Source organism: Lolium perenne, chromosome 2 (genome assembly GCF_019359855.2).
Source record: "Lolium perenne isolate Kyuss_39 chromosome 2, Kyuss_2.0, whole genome shotgun sequence".
Classification (NCBI taxonomy): Eukaryota; Viridiplantae; Streptophyta; class Magnoliopsida; order Poales; family Poaceae; genus Lolium; species Lolium perenne.
The window spans coordinates 71122104-71138721 of NC_067245.2; the positions used below are offsets into that span (position 1 = coordinate 71122104).

Genomic DNA, 16618 nt, shown 5'->3' on the forward strand with positions numbered 1-16618 from the left:
TTTCAGAATACCATGGAGTTCATAAATTGTTTAATCATGGGCACCATTACAATGTCAGCTAAAATCAGCTCATGTTTCAAATACAGATGCTACAGTATAGCCAACTTCGCTCAATTGAAAATTGAAACGCTAAAACAGAAAGCCACAAGCAAAATACACAATTCCCAGCTTTGTTAAGCAGAACTCAGGAACGGGTTTCTGCTGTCAGCAACTCAGGGCATAGTGGAAACCAATCAGCTTCGTTGCACCCTCTCCAATGCTGCCGGACTGATTGGAATAATGCCAGAGGATGTGACCAGAGCATCAATAGGAACATCAGTTGAGTTGACTGGGATGATGCCTTCCTCCAGAATTTGGACCGAGTATGAAAGTGCAACTTCAAAATGAGCAAACCGTTAGAGTGAATCATTTACTAAAGAGGATGATAGATTGACCTCATGATTAAATATAACTATGCAATGTAGAGTGAAAAACGTGTTATCATTGTGATGCATATTTTACCGAAACATGCAACGAAATTATTTTGGCCAGTTAGATCTGCATGTAACTATATGCCAGTTGTTGGCTCGTTGACTCACAGAGATAGGAGAACCCCCACTCATTCAAGCACGCATCAAAATGTGTCATTTGTATTTTAGAAGAGCGCCAAAATGGCAAAAGGCTACACAACTATCATAGGTGGCTCCAACCAAGAACAGTGCAAAAGCACTGAACCAGAAAAACAATAAACAGCAACCACAAATCAATGCGAGTTGGGATCCATTGCATTCTTGGCTTGACGGCTGTAGCAGGTTTAGCCGTATAAGTGTATACGATCCTGAAGAAAGTGCATTGTTGGCAGAGTGCCACATACCACAGCAGGAATAAACAATCTAATAAAACTCGTGCTGACTAGATCACCCTTGAAATCTTATATAAGCAAGAGTGCGGACATGGACCTCATAGACTATTACACCAATGTAGCGAATCCAGAAAGATGGTAAACAGCATAGTTAAGAGCAGAGCGGACCGGACCGATTGCCAAATCGGCGCCTTATCTGCTTCTTTATGATTAGAAGACCATTTTTTAGTGTAAACCGGGAAATACTACTTCGACAACATATCGTAGGCAGAGATCGAGCCCACGATCTCAACCTGGCTGCAAGCACTCTGGCAGGAGGCCCATTACCAGCTGGGATGCGTTGGTTTTGTGATTTATCCATGAATTACCACATATATTATGAGTTCCTACGCAATTTGAGGTTATTTTTTCTCCAATCTAGCCTAAATATCAATAAAAATGATGGTATTTCATCCGCATTGAACTGATGTCTGACCCGTGAGCTAATGAACCAGCCAGTCAGACGGTTCTCTCACCAGGTCGGCCGGTTCTTCCACCGGTCTGATTGTTTAAACTATGGTATGCAGTTGTTCACACAGCTACCGTTACACGCATAGGTGGATCAAACATATCTACCTTCACAGAAGGGGGAAATTAAAGGGATAAATCCTTTCTCTTTGACACCACCAACGCTGTTTACAAAGACTCCACTGAGCAAGCAAATAAGTACATGCATCTTCCCTAAGAAAGGACCCTCTGGTATCTAACTGTCTGTACCTACATCCTTCCCATGTACATGTCAAACAAGGCTCTCATTTTCTTTTCTTATTCTCAAGGGAACAAGGCTATCATTTGCATACATAAGTTCGAGACCAGAAATGATAGAAAATGTGTATGATGATTGAATTTGGTTACTGGCCGGATTCAAGAATTTTAGATACTTTTATAAATAAAAACTGAAATGCATCGAAAAGAGACTGCGGTTGCATCATGAATTCATGATAAATTAATTCTTAATAAGAACACAAGATACAAAACTAATGCCAAATGAATGCACACTCTAGTTTCCTACATTTCATTAGATGCCACACCATTGGTTAACTCCCATAGAGATTACTAAAACATTGCAGATACGGTTGTATCTCATTGATTTGTGCTCCCTCAATGCCTCAAGATTTTCCTTCTCAACCCTGTTCCTATGGGCATTTTGAAGTTCCCACATGACAGACACATTGCCCTTCCAGCCCAAAAACATGACTACTCAATTCAACATTTCTGTAGTCTTGATCTAAGAAGCATAATAATTCAAGCTGAGATATTTGCTTGTCAGTCCTACACAAATGAGCATCAACAAGATGATTTGCAACTACATCGTACCAATTGGACCATGAAAAGCAAAAACAAATGCCCCTACTAAAACATAGCGGAGAAAGAATTTGTAGATGGTAAGAGGTCGCCAATGGAATCTCAAGTAGCTTACTGCCAGACTGCCACCATAGATGGTATTGAGGTCTAATTCACACTACAGCTGTATGTTCTTTGCGTGGTTGGTCACGAGGAACAGGTGTTAGATGGCTGACAGGCTGCAGCAGCACGGGCTCCAGCACCCGGCGGCCTGCCCTCTTTGCGATCAGGAGCCGGAGACTTTGCAGCACCTCCTTCTTGGGTGCATGGTGACGGGGGCGGTTTGGGCGTGCGTACTATGGCGCTGGGATAAACCAGACTGAGTTACCGCGGGAGATACAGATTTGCTTGAGTGGTAGATCTCGAGGACTTGCCCCAGGGCCTCGCAGAGAGACTATGGGCTGCCATCATACTCGTCTTCTGGTGTCTTTGGAGGCATAAGGACGACATGGTATTTGATCGAGCCAGCCCGGCCGTGGACGCGATCAAGACAAGGATCAGGGAGGAGTACAAGCGGTGGCACCTAGCTGAACTGTTTAGGTTGGGTGATTTTAGCTTTCCGGAGCCAGTGCCAATCTGGTGGCACGAGGGAGAGTAGGCGTAGAACTCTATGGGGAGCTGTCACTCCATGTTGACAGCATAAACCTGCCGTTTACGGCATTGTATGGGTCGTGTGGCTCTTTTCTTCTACTCTAGGGTGTATTCTCGAAAAAAGGTATTGGGCTCTAATTCTTAAATATGTTTTGGCAATGTATTAAATTCTAAATAATGTGATCTTTCAGAAACTAATACAGCATTGTAAGACAGTAAGTTATGATCCCTCATCTTTCGAAAATACCCACTTTGATCCTACTACTCCAACAGTCTACTCGAAACAGTTTACTTTGATTTTGCTCTGACGTAGAGGGAATAAATGGCCAAGACAAAACTCTAGTGCAACCAAAAGTATATTTTACCCAAATATAATAGACTAAAATGCCACAACTTCCTGCAATGTCCTGTATGAAGAAGTAATAAAACAAAGGAAGGCTAAATAAAGTATATATGAAGCTAAGTTTCTGAAAATATGCATGTCATTACCTAGAAGAGGCTGACTCCACCCTTTCTCTTTAGCAAGTTCTTGGTATCTCATCAAGAATGTGTCATAGTACCTTTTAAATTGGTCAAACATGCAAAAATATAATTTAGACAAGATAAAAATATTTAATAAAAAAACAACTTGGTATAAATGATAAGTAAAGCACCCCAACAAGTAAGCAAAGGTACGCATAGCGGAGTTATACAGAGCTAAAAATATACAAAGAAAGAAAAGATATATTCCAAGTGAGTTCTACTCTTAGCTAAAAGTGAGAAAGTAAGGTCAAGTATCCAATCTCATTAACTCGAGATTCAACAGGATTCATGTTGATGCCCCATGATTCTTAATCCACATACCACAGGGACCGGAACCACACGCTTTTAGATTTAGATGGTGTGCAGGTACTACGACAAGCAATTTATTTGTTAGCTAGACAAAGAGATTTATGTGTGTGGATCACCCTAGCCAGGAGTTTCTGTATCTAAAAGATACATATAATTTTCTAGTGGTAACTGGCGTTGAAATTTCAACATCACTGAACTGCATTCTAGAATATATATGCATGAGAAGCAAAATACATTAACTGGCATTCTAGTAAATCATGATATTATTTGGTTCATCGAAGACTACATGAATCAGTTTTTAGCTGGCACTGAAAGTTAGAAGTGGAACAATTTCATAGTTGGCCATTTGGATAAATATGCCACTGCACCTTGGCAAACCTTTTCTCTGTGCTAGATGTATGCACATTGACAACTTCAATACAAGGCATTGTTGTTGCAAATTTCATGATAGAATAGTGTATAGTCCTACCCTCCACCACGTCCTAGTCTTCGGCCAGTTCTGTCAAAAGCTTGTCCTGCATGAATACCAGATATTACCACCCTGAATGTCTAATGTCACAGCCTGAGCGACCTCACCAAAGAAAAAAGACAGAAATGAATGTAGCAACAAATAAAGAGCTTACCAGGTAATAGAAGAAGATCAACAGGGGATGATGCTGACAACACTGTTAAGGATAAGAAGAGGCTCAGTGGTAGCACATAAATCAATTCACTTTACTGATGAAACCGCTTAAAACATACTACTAATATAGAGAAAAAAATCATGGTAACATGGAAATAAACTGCATACCTTCTTCACGAGCATTCCCACTGGCATCCAGTGGCGACGGTTCCAGAATGTTCATTGAATTTTTAACTAGATCATCCATGGTCGTGATTTTGAACATCCTCATATTGCGGTTTTTATCTTCCACCCGAGGAACATAGATATCCTTTGCCTGTCCATCGTGTTCTTGAAAATGACCAAACTGTTAGAGGCATGGAAATAACAGAGAGCTGGTACGTATATAGGACACTCAGCAACGCACCAGAATTCGGGGATAGAACCTCCGCAAGTATTTTTGTTGTGTCAACTTCTCGTAATTGCGCGCAGCTTATGTAGGCGCACAGCCTTTTGCTCGCTTTGAACCAAGAAGAGTTCATAATATTGCTCTGGATAGCCAGGTCTGGAAAAAAGTAATATATTGTCAGCTCATAGTACTTTGAAAATTAGCATGCATAAAGCCAGCTCTGCTCCAACAACGCAAGCATACTACACTCGTCCTCATTTCGCTTCAGGTCTTCAGAGACCGAATACAACGTATTATTCGGTAGCAGCGCGTGTATATATATCCTTTGTTGCGGTAAGAGAAGCCGAAAGGTAAGTACGCTACGCTTTGTTTCTCTTGGACTGAGTCACGCTGCTAAGCACTGCAATGCCACCAGAACATTTCACTTGCTTAAAATTTCTGCATCCGAATGACTGAATCAGATCATTGGTATATCGTAGGAAGGAGCTCTAGTGTTACGCAGTCTCAAGAATTCAAAATGTTAGGGATGATCTATCACGAAGTTACATGTTGCTGTTCAGGCTAACAAAATTTCAGCACTACTTTCTATCTGACGCTAACACTAGACGCTTACTCCATCAGCAAAGTTCTTCTAACTGGCAAATCGACGAGCAGCTGGTGGCCAGTGTAGTTTATGTGAGGCGTGGAGGGATCACCTTCGCTGGCCCGCTGGTCGGGGGAGAGGGCCTTGAGCGCCCTGCGCACGTCGGACCGCACCGCGCGCTTCTGGTCCGCGAGCGCCTGCTGCGCCGCCGTGGACATGGCGGCGAGGGGGGAGGAGGTCGACGCGGCCAGTCGCAGCCGCGGGGGTGGGGGGAGGAGGGGGCGGTAGGTGGGAGCGGGAGGCCGGGGCAGGTGGAGGAGGCGCACCATCAGCAAAGGAGGACACCGCATTTTTTATCATCCTCCTCCTGCTCCTGCTCCTGCCGCCGTGTCCAGGTCATGTCTGGTGCAGCCACGGCCATGTCCAGGGCCACGGCCACGGCCGCGGGGGCGGAGCGGGCCGGCCCAGCCTCACCCACACTAGTGTGGAATATTTGGGCCACTCTATTATCCGATGCCAGGCCCAGGCGCACCGGTAACATTGGCAGATGAGATTAGTACCCCTCAAAAAATTTGAGAATAGTCAAAGTCAGAGTCAACTCTCATGAGACTATTTGGTCTGCACTGCACGACTGCACATGGAAGACTAGTTTTACCTTTCAAACTGTCTTATAATTTGGAACAGATATTATTAGTACAGTACCTAAGATCAAATGGACCAGCTTTGGCTAGCTGTTGCCAACAGGAATCTTGTGGAGATCACTGGCAACTCAAAGCCGGATGGACCTAAATCTCCTACCCGTGGTTTCAGGAGCCTAAAATTCATCGGATTAAGCCGTTTTTTTCATCCAGCGATCCCAGGCCGAATCCAACTACCCGAGGAGCGTCTGCGAGCGCCGGATGTTGAGAAAAGGGCGCGAAACGCTGAGAAGACGTGCGAAAGAACCCTCCCTGCCAGTGGCCCCATTCGGTCAGCTGCACATGGCGCGGTCCATGGTTGCATCCTCGGCATGCCGCTCCGGCGAGTAATGGCGCAGCCAGCAAGTCGACACACGGCGGTCCGCCGTCGTCTCCTCGGCTTCTGCGCGCCATAACTCGCCGGAGCCGTAGGCCTATATACCCCCCCCCCCCCCCCCCTCTCTCTCTTTCCCTATCTTATTCCTCCACGCACCACCGTCGAAAACACAAGCTCATCTCCTCATCTTCTTCCTCCACGCGTCGCCAACAGAGGGCCGAACGATTCCCCGGCGACGGCGCGGCGGCTAACGGGTTCGGCTGCCGCTCCCTTCACGACTGGGAGGGACGCCTCCTCTACGAGGCGAACTACACGTCGCCGCCCACGCAAGTTTTGTACCAAGCCAATCAGTTCCCACATGCTCCCTTTTGTGGCGAATCGCTAGACGCCAGTTCCCACATATTGATGTGTTCCTACTTCCTACTATTATATCAGTAAATAGTCCGCATACAAGTTTTCGTCAAGTTTTAGATTGACTCGGCGTTCAAATTGCTCTTTGTGTCAGAATACTTCAATTCTTCTTCAAGTTTGTGTGAACGCACGCACACTCTAAGCTAGTTACGCACTTTCAGTGTTATAATTTTGTAATACACAGAACAAGTATAGATTTCTGACACCGAAATGCTGGACTTTTTCAAGCAACATTTTTAAAGAAATTCGCAAGTCCCATCTCCCAACCAAACCAATATAGTATCTTTGAGGTACTGCTTATCTATATAAGAAAGTACAATTATGACAGGTGTGCACTTTTGCACTGCTCCAGTTTGCATTTGATACAGATCTGTAGAATCCACACAAGGATTTGATTACACATGTGCTTGATTGCTTACTGATTAAATGCTCATTGGAACAATTTTATTTAGATCATGCTAAGATCTGCAAGCGCCACTGTTCTACCTCTTTGTTCTTTTCCTCAGGTTACAAGTCCACTTCAGACCAGCTATTTTGCACCAAGATGGCATATTTTATGGCTCTATATATAGAAGGTTTAAATAAACTGCATAATAGCATTGGATAAATGTAGTTTTCAGATTATTTTTTTCTATCTAGGCAGCAAGGTTACATCTGTCGCAGAAAAACAAGACAATTCATAGTCTGTCTCCTAGTCAAAAGTAAAAAAACAAAGGAGGTGTCTAAACAAAAAAAAAAAGATTCCGCAAAAATAACCGTCCCAATCCCAGTCAAACGAGTGGAAAACTTGAGGAATTCTGCACAAAAGCATGGTAATTACACCTATCGACGAACAGCTCCAAAAGTTATCAATTAGGACGATAGCGTTTTACTTTTTCGATAGCAACGTAGACGAAAGGTACTCCTCGAATCATTGGAAGGATGCAGATGCAAGGACATGTTCTTGCCTAATCTAACACTGTTTTAACCTTTCTTCAACACTCTTCTGTTTAACCAATATATGTCATCATGTGGGGTTCCGATATGCGGATAATGGGGTAAACCAAATGAAGAAGACAATTCAAAGTTACATGATGACATTCGCTTCATGACATCACACATTCACATTTACATGACGATTTCTGTCATGGCCAATGAATAAGCTTGCATCTAGCAATCTTTCACCATCTGCATATGAGACTACTTCAATTCTTCAAGTGTGTACACTCTGAACTAGTGGCACACTTGGAGTGTTATATTTTTTTGATACACAGAAGAAGTAGAAATTTTAGTTATGACAGGCGTGCACCTTTGCACTGCTCCAGTTCAGATTTGACACAGATCTGTTGAATCCACACAAGGATTGCTTACACATGTGCTTGATTCTTTCCTGATTAAATGCTCTTTGGCAGGATTTTGTCCAGATCATGCTAAGATATTCAAGCGCCACTGTTCTTGTCCTTTGATCTTTTGTTTAGGTTACAAGTCCATTTCAGACCAGCTAGTTTGCACCAAGTTGACATAATTTATGGCTCTATATCTAGAAGGTTTAAAAAAACAGTGCATAAAAGTAGTGGATAAATGTTAATGTTCAGATTTTTTTTCCAGTGACAGAGATATCTAAGGAGGGAGGTTACATCTGTCGCAAAAAACAAGACAATTCAAAGTATGTCTCCCAGTCAAAAGTAAGAAACAAAGGAGGTGTACAAACAAAAACGTTTCCACAATAATTACCATTCCAATACTAGTCAAACAAGTGGAAAACTTGAGGAATTATTGACAAAAGCATTGCAATCAAAACACCTATCAACGAACAACTCCAAAGGTGTAGTACTTCCTAACTTTATGCAGCACCTGATGCAAAGTATACATGAAGTAGAGAATTAAAGGAGCTAGCCAGCGACCAGCTGATCATCTATCTTATCCCATCATGGAAACCAAGTCTCCTTGCATGTTTTATTACGGCATGAAAAATGATCAGGAGGAATGGACGATAGCGTTTTACTCGTTCGAAAGCAACATGAACAAAGGGTACTCCTCAAGTCCCCATATCATTGGGTGCACGGATATGCGGACGATGCAAGGACATTTTCTTGCCTAACTTAACATATTTTTTTACCTTCTCTTCAACACTCTCCTATTTAACCAACATATGTCAGCATGTGGGGTTCCGATTATGCGGATAATGGGGTAAACCAAATGAAGAAGACAATTCAAAGTTACATGCTGACATTCGCTTCATGACATCACACATTCCAATTTACATGAAGATTTTTATCATGGCCAATGATACGCATACATCTAGCAATCCTTTCACTATCGCTTGTGATAGGAATTGGTAATCGGGTATACATCTGGCTATGCTAGAGCCTAAATGTGCTTCTTTAATTAGTTGCTCCAGTCTTTCAATTAGTCATGACGAAATGCCATTGATTCCACTAACAATAATAGTAATTGAGTACTGCAGAGCAAGGTTTAATTAATCAAAGAGACACACATACTATAATACTGGCTGGAGATCACATACATGCATGTAAGATCCTGAACTTCCAACCGTCACATCATACTTTTGTGTCCATCAGAACAATCCGAAGACTATACTACATGTACCTAAGATCTGTAGCAGATCATACCATCTAGGAAAGCAATTGATGTGATTTCTTCAATATAATTTCGTTACAATACTCAGGTTCACTGAACATGAGCTGCGGGCCGGTTTGGTAACACAAACTTCGGATTACCTATACATCTACACATGTTTGAGTACATCTTTTGATGCCATCATTTGCAGGTCGTGGTGTTAAAACAAAATCATTTTTATCTGATAGATACGTACACATAGGAGCAGTACTGTTTGACCATGGACCTCTACGTTGTCACAGCTAGAAGACCTTGTTCCAGGCGATGAAATTTGAGACCGGGTGGTCGCACTTCACAAAAAATAGCAGCAAAACAGAGGAATCTAAAAGTTGTCCCTGAGATGCAGGGCACCAAGTTGTCAAGTTGTCGTCTGTCCGCTGTGTGTGTACATCTTTCTCTTGCTCCACCACGACCACGACGCCGCTGACCTGCAGCTTTAAACTCCGGTGTGTGGAAGTGAGGAGGCCCAGGATTCAGATCGAGTGAACGCACGAGTTTTCCTTTTCCCCGGTCAAGGCTCGTCAGACTCGGCATATTATTGTCTCGTCACTGGCCAGGCGTCACTAGCTTAGCTGTTTTTTCTTTCTTTCTGAGAAGCATTGCGCTCCGTCCTCGGCCGGCCTATATATAGCGGCACCGTGCACCAGGGACAGACACATTCAGATAGACAGGCGAAAATACCTTGAGCAGAGCTGTTGAGCATGGGTGCTCTTCTTGTGGGTTTGAGTCCTGTGCTCAGGAGAGATGACACTGACATCGATCGGATGGATCGGTTTTACTAGGCCATATGTATCCATCCGTTTGGAGTAGGTGTCATCTCGCCTGAACATAGGCCTCACTTACCCTGTAAAATAGAGTTTCATCTTCATCATACTTGATAGCAGCGCTTTACAGAAGAAGACCACAAGGTAACTAGTGCAGCTGCCTCTTGGCTTTCTTCCTTCGTATTCTCCTCGGTGTTTTTGCCTGTGGTTCAGGAGATGCGGCCGTTCTGACCTGGCAGATTTTGTAGTAAGCAGACGCCGTCGGTTTCCCCCTTGTTAGTGTTGCCTGCATACAGTTCACCCTTCACCTTGCTCTTCATCTCCCAGGAACACAAAGACGTGCGGCGTTGCTTGAGTGCTGTCATTTTCTACCGCAGGAAAAGGAAGCCGAGCAAATCTAATGAGCTCAGCAGCAACGCCCATTTTGGCTTTTTTGCACGCTCTGAATTCAGAATACGTTCAATGTCAACCTCTTCTGATTGCAACAAGGGAAGGTTGTTGGTCTGTTAGATGTAACCAGCCGGCCGGGAGTTTTGCAATATGTTCCGACTTCAACCTAGGTTGTTTTGCGGCTAGTCTTCCTTAAAAAAACACTTCCCACTACCATAAGTTTCTCAGCTTGCTTTTTTTTTTTATTGCAGGGAATTCTTTTTGCTGAGGTGAAGGCGGCAACAACGTAGAGCAGCAGTGCCGATGAAGGAGAGGTCAGATCCGAGGTGCCAATGGAGATAAGAATAGGGAGGGTTAGGCTGCCTCAAGGTGGGCTACCGGCGCCAGCGAACAACCCATGGTGCCAACAGCGGCAGTGGTCAGAGGGACATCTGGTAAGAGGTGGCGATGTAGTGGGTGTTGAAGTGACTGAAGTAAAAAAAAATCAAATAAAATTGTTAATGGGGAACCCATAAGATTTCTTAAATATATACATCAATCAATTTTTTCACCTTCAAGACATTTTGAATTGAATTTCTCCAAATTGGAGAAGGGGCGAGAGAAAAAACAATGACAAGCCCAAATATGCGGAAGGTCGCCTCATCAAGCCCAAATAAGCATGAATGCAAGATGAATGAAGCCCAGGACACTGATGATCAGTAAGCACCAGGTCACGAGCCTTCAAGTGGAGGCGAATGCCATTTAGTAGAAGAATAAGAAAGAGTCTGAACTCTGAACTAAAGGTATGAGTTGATATGTAATCTTTCCATACTTGTTGAGGAAAATAATTACCATGTCCAATTGCTAAAGCCCCAAAGGGATTTGATATGGTAATCTTTGCAAACTGTTCATCTTCCAACTTAATGGAATCTCTATTTGGACTCCTTTCTTTCTGTTTGTTTTGCCAAAATAGAAGGAAACGCAATTTTCCTGTATGTTGCTACATTATTTTGGGCACTGAGGACTAGAATTGACCTAACTTTGTGCTACTGGATGAACTCAACGGTACTACCTGATGAACTCAACAGTGCTACCCAATGAACTCAACAGAGTCATCATTAAGAAAGCATGACAAGGCCAACAAACCGAAAAAGTACTGAAATACAATAACAATGCTACATGTTTCTAGAGAATTGGCTAAAGCGCCTTGCATTTTTATAGTAGAAAGCAGCAAGTCAAGCTGGGGTGCAAAACCCGGCATTGTTACAGTTCAGATCAAACGGTAAATAGCAAAGTAACACTTTCAGCCAAACGGACACGCGCAGGTGCCAACCATCCAGCAACTACACACAGATGCAAACCTACTAGCGGCAGCACACGCAGGTGCGAACCAAACCACCTAAAACCACTACTGATAGTAATAACTAGAGCTTTAGAGTATCCACAGGTTACTGCTACAAACTGGTAACTAGGTAAGTAGATTTGAATACAGCAGAAGACACACCATTTGATTGAGCTGTCACACGGTCTCCGGTCTCAGCATATTACGCAGTTTGCTTCAGCATCATAGTCTGAGGTGCCATCTTCAGCTAATGAGGCTGAGGTGTCCTTAGTAGTTACATACTGGGATAGATACTGGACGATAGTATGAGGTCCATATCGAGGAATTCTGTTGACAAAAGCACAAGCCTCGGTGACGTCACTGCCTGGGTGGAAGCTCATGATGGTTCCATCCACAATCTTGTACCATCCAATGCTTTCATGATAGAAAGAGTTCTTCTCAATGGCAGGGAATGCCAAAGGGGACACAGAAATTGCACGAGTAGATCCAATGAATAGAGCACGCCCACCAAGGTCACGGATTGGTTGCGTCTTCCTGGCCTCCAAATCCACGCGGGATACATTATACTCCAGGAAGTACTCCCTTGTTTCATCAGCAGGGAAGTGATCGGCTTCATAGGTACATGCTTCATAGGTACAGGTGAACAACAGCAGCTCCCCGTCATTGTCTAGGAGATGCATTGTGTCCAAATTCCCCGAAAGCTGGTGATTGATCTTTGCAGCCACCACCAGCCGCGGTGGCTGGTTGTCTCTGGTGTCCACCACGTTGATATCCGTGCCCGTGGTGCAGTAGAAACGGCCTGCAAATGATATGGCTGGCGAGAAAGAGGCGCCTTGTTTGACCAGGGTCCACTGCTCATCGCCAGGCTTGGCGACGGCCAGCATCTGGACCTCCTCGAACAGGACCGCGACCGTGGCGTCGTCATCGGCAAGGCCAGCAGCTGACACCTCGAAGTCCAACCTGGGATAAGCGTCGTACATGCCGGCGCGCCAATACAAGGAGTAGAGCGTGGTCGCCGGCGGGAGATCGGCCACCTGGCGGGTGAGCGGGTTCAGCAGGCGGACGGCGTAGGTGGCCCTGTTGCGCAGGACGAGGAGGCCCTCGATGGTGGGCGCGCACGCGTCGTGGCCGCGGAGCTCCGGGAGGTGCGCCCGGACGCACTGGCCGGTGGAGACGTTCAGGAGGCGGCGGCGGCGGTCGGGGTCTGCGACTTCTTCTTCCGGGAGCATGATCCATCTGCGCGGGAGGAAGCGGCGGTCGAGCACGCCGTGCGCGCGCGGGTCCGCGGTGCACTGCCGCCACGGACGGCACACGGCGCGGAAGCGGACGTAGTCCGTCACGTCGTCGGCGAGAAGCCGCTCGGCGATCAAACCCGCCGGCCCGTCCCCGACATTGGACCAATCCATCCTGCAGAGCGCAGCCGCAGAGGTCGGATTCAACTAGGGTTTAGAGTACGGAGGGAGACCAGAGTGTGGGGAGCGAGGGAACGCACCTGAGAGGAGGAGGAGGAGATGGGAAGCGGTGGACGACGGAGCTCGCTTCCCCCGGCGAAGAGGTGGTCTGAAGGAGAGGGAGATCGCCGGACCTTGGTCGCTTCGCATTCATGGAGGGGATTTGGGAATTTGGGGCGGAGGGACAGCGGTGTGGACTGTGCAGCGGACACTTCGGCGTTTCGACTTGTGGTCTTGTGGAGGCTCCTCCACCTCCACTAGGGTCGTCGCTTCGTCTCTTCGACACGTGGTGGAAAGATTTCTTTTTCTACAAAACTAGTAGTACAAATACGGGTGTGTTTGCCATGTATTTAAAATTTTTTTTAGAGGCAGAGTACAAACACAGACGCTCACATACACGAGCATACATTTACCTCTGTGAACGCACACACATACTATCCATATAAGCATCTTCGGAAAATTGAGTCGGTGGATCGGATTTTGAAATTGACGAAATCACCACGGTGGTGTGGACTGTGCAGCGGACACTTCGGCGTTTCGACTTGTGGAGGCTCCTCCACTAGGATCGTCGCTTCGTCTCTTCGACACGTGTTGGAAAGACTTCTTTTTCTACAAAACTAGTACCTAATTTTTTACGAGAATGATCTTCTCTCAGCTGCACACTCTTTCCCACCAATAATTCATTGTCGTCGCTTCTTCTGACCATTTCTCCTCAGCCGCTCCTAAAAGACCCATCATTGATGCGTTGTGATTTATCAGTGTGTTCGTTGTCTAACTTTGTGTTCCCCAAATTCCTTACTCACTATGAGATGCGAGGCTGCCCTTTGGGGTGGAATTTGTGCGGTGTTGGTGCAGAAATCATTGCAAGTTGAAGGATGTGACGGATTTTTCTAATCAGTTGGGCATGAAGATTTTTCATGTTTGCCAATTATCACTATGATCCACCTTTTCTAGTTTAGTCGTACGACAAGCCTGCGATATGTTCTAACCATGATGAATAGACATATTGTTTGTGGTATTGTTGATCTTCTGTTAACGTTCTTATTTTTGTTCCAATCTCCTCCGGCCTTTTGTCCATGCTATCGTTGGATTGACACAGAGATGCCGGATTGAGTGGTGCCTAAGATTCATCAGAGGGGATGGCGTGCTTGGAAAGCCTATATCCGCGTGGGGAAAAGCCTGTACCATGGCTTCCCGCAATCTTTCCTTTGTGGCATACATGGATCTTATTTTGACCTTACTTTGGTGATACACCCAGGAAGATTCATGGCCATCGTCCATGGTCATGACGTCTGACAAGTCCTGATTCCATGAACTTGAATCAGCACCTCCACGTCTGACACATCATCTTCTTCTTTTTCTTCATTTGAATCATCGAAATCAAGATCATCCTCTAATCCATTCATATATTTCTCGTTCTTCCGACTCTTCATTTTTGCTTCTTCCTCATCCCCATCAGCCCCGCCACTATTGTCACCGCCAGTCGACTGACTACTCTTCCCTTCTTCATAACCTCAACCCCCTTGTGTGACGCATACGCATCCATGTCATAAGTCGGTTGACTGCCCTAACCAGAATGGTTAACTCCACGGTGTTACACACAACCTGACCCCAAATACATGCATCTCATCACTCGGTTGACTGCCCTGGCCGAGTGAATAGCATAAAACCACCACATTGGTGGCCAAATTTACGAAAGACCACCACTTTTGGTTTGCGGGACAAAAAACCACCACATTTGAGTTGGTTTTTTGCCGAACACCCAAATGACGAGTTTGCAGCGAATTGACACCGAATCTGACCATCTGACCCCACCAACTGTGCTGACGTGTCAAAACTTTGACGGGAGGAGAGAAAACGGCCGTTGCCGGTCGGACGTGGGCCCCGCCGCGCGCCCAGATATGTAAAACAAACGTTACGATGCGCCCAAGTCCCTCCCGTCACTCTCCCTCCCGTCACTCTCCCTCAGTCTCCTCTCCAGTCACTCTGCTCCCGCCGCCGCCGCCGCAATTCTTGCCGCCGCCACCACCGCATTTTTTGCCCGCCGGCCGTCAATGCCCAGTTGGAACGATGGTGAGTCATCGAGCACGGCTCTTTCCTGGCCAGGGGTAAGTAGCTCTTTCCTCTGCATCTAGGGTTAGGGTTTGGGCAGATTTGGGAATTTTGATTTTTGTCAATTTCCTCTCCTTTTCTGGTCGATTTGGTGGAATTGAGAAGGTTTTGTTTGTAATTAGGACTTCGCACCTATGGACTACTGCCCAGACAGCTGGGATGAACCAACCTTCACGGGTTTGGCGGCAGGTTGCCCGGAGGTGTGCCGCCTCCACCAGAAGGAGCCGGTGAAGCGTGTCGCTTTTGAAGGAACGAACACCGGCCGTCGCTTCTACATGTGTTCTGTGGAAGGGGTATGTTGCTCACACTTCGAACTTTGTAGCAGTAGCTCTGTAGCAGTAGCTCTGTTTCTAATTTGGCAATGAGTTGATCGATACAATGCTCACAGAAGAATGGCAAGCCATGTTAATTAGATGTAGCTATGCAGTACTAATTGTCCATTTGTGTGAATAATTGCATGTATGCTATGTAGTAGTAAAGAAATAAATAGTTGCTTTTCTATGAATAAATGCAGTCCAGTGCCTATGAATAATTGAAATAACAAGCATTAACTCTGAATAAGTCCATTTGTGTGAATAATTCCATGTCTGCTATGTAGTACTGATGAAATAAATAATTTTAAGATGCAGTACATTGATAATTGTGGCTTCCACTCTTGGCTTGATGATGAGTGGCCACAGCCAATGAAGAACACATTGCTGAAGCTGTGGGGAATGTACCATGACATGCACAATGCACTTCTGGATGAGAAGATTGAGAATGGCAAGATTGTGAAAGATTTGAATGAAGAGAGTATAAAGGTGGAGAAGAAGTATTCCAGCCTGATGGCAGATGTTTCCAAGTTTATGAATGATACTCAGAGGCAGGTTATGCAAGCAAACTATGACAAGATAATGAATGGTAGTGATGAGGAAAAGTTGAGGGAGAATAAGACTAAACTTGAAAATGAGCTGATGAAAGCCCGTGATGAAGTGGCTAAGCTGAAAGAGGGCAAGATTGCTGATGACAGAAAGATGAAGCTGATGGAGGAAGAAACTTCGTTGCTGAAGGAAGAGAAGAAGAAGCTAGAGTATCAGCTATTTGATCTGTTTAAGTTGAGCAGTGCTAGGAATGACAAGTTGGTCAAGATCAAGCAGATATGTGGGCAGTAAGATGTGACAGTGATGTAGTACTGTCTACCCATAAGTATTTGTAGCCCTATGAACTGTTAGTGTTGTAGTATTGAACTCCATGTACCCCTATTATGAATAGTTAGTACTGTTCCATTGAACTCTATGTACCCCTGTTGTTATGTTGA

At 45.1% G+C, this 16618-nt stretch overlaps 2 protein-coding genes and 1 long non-coding RNA gene across 3 annotated transcripts; 1 reads left to right on the forward strand and 2 right to left on the reverse strand.

The window, feature by feature from the left end:
- LOC127332902 (5-formyltetrahydrofolate cyclo-ligase, mitochondrial) lies at positions 1–5583 on the reverse strand. The gene is made up of 7 exons (XM_051359234.1): positions 5352–5583; positions 4675–4812; positions 4437–4598; positions 4270–4311; positions 4116–4161; positions 3305–3375; positions 1–376 (listed from the first exon to the last, which is right to left on the reverse strand). Exons 1-7 carry the CDS (start codon positions 5566–5568, stop codon positions 234–236), a joined length of 819 nt encoding a protein of 272 aa, XP_051215194.1. The 5' UTR covers positions 5569–5583; the 3' UTR covers positions 1–233.
- A 4371-nt stretch (positions 5584–9954) lies between these two features.
- Positions 9955–11364, forward strand: LOC127332903 (uncharacterized). Its single transcript, XR_007870760.2, has 2 exons — positions 9955–10191; positions 10375–11364. It is a non-coding gene; the product is annotated as an uncharacterized lncRNA (long non-coding RNA).
- A 588-nt stretch (positions 11365–11952) lies between these two features.
- On the reverse strand, positions 11953–13164 carry LOC139835509 (uncharacterized). Its single transcript, XM_071825366.1, has one exon. It carries the CDS (start codon positions 13162–13164, stop codon positions 11953–11955), a length of 1212 nt encoding a protein of 403 aa, XP_071681467.1.
- Positions 13165–16618: the final 3454 nt, after the last annotated feature.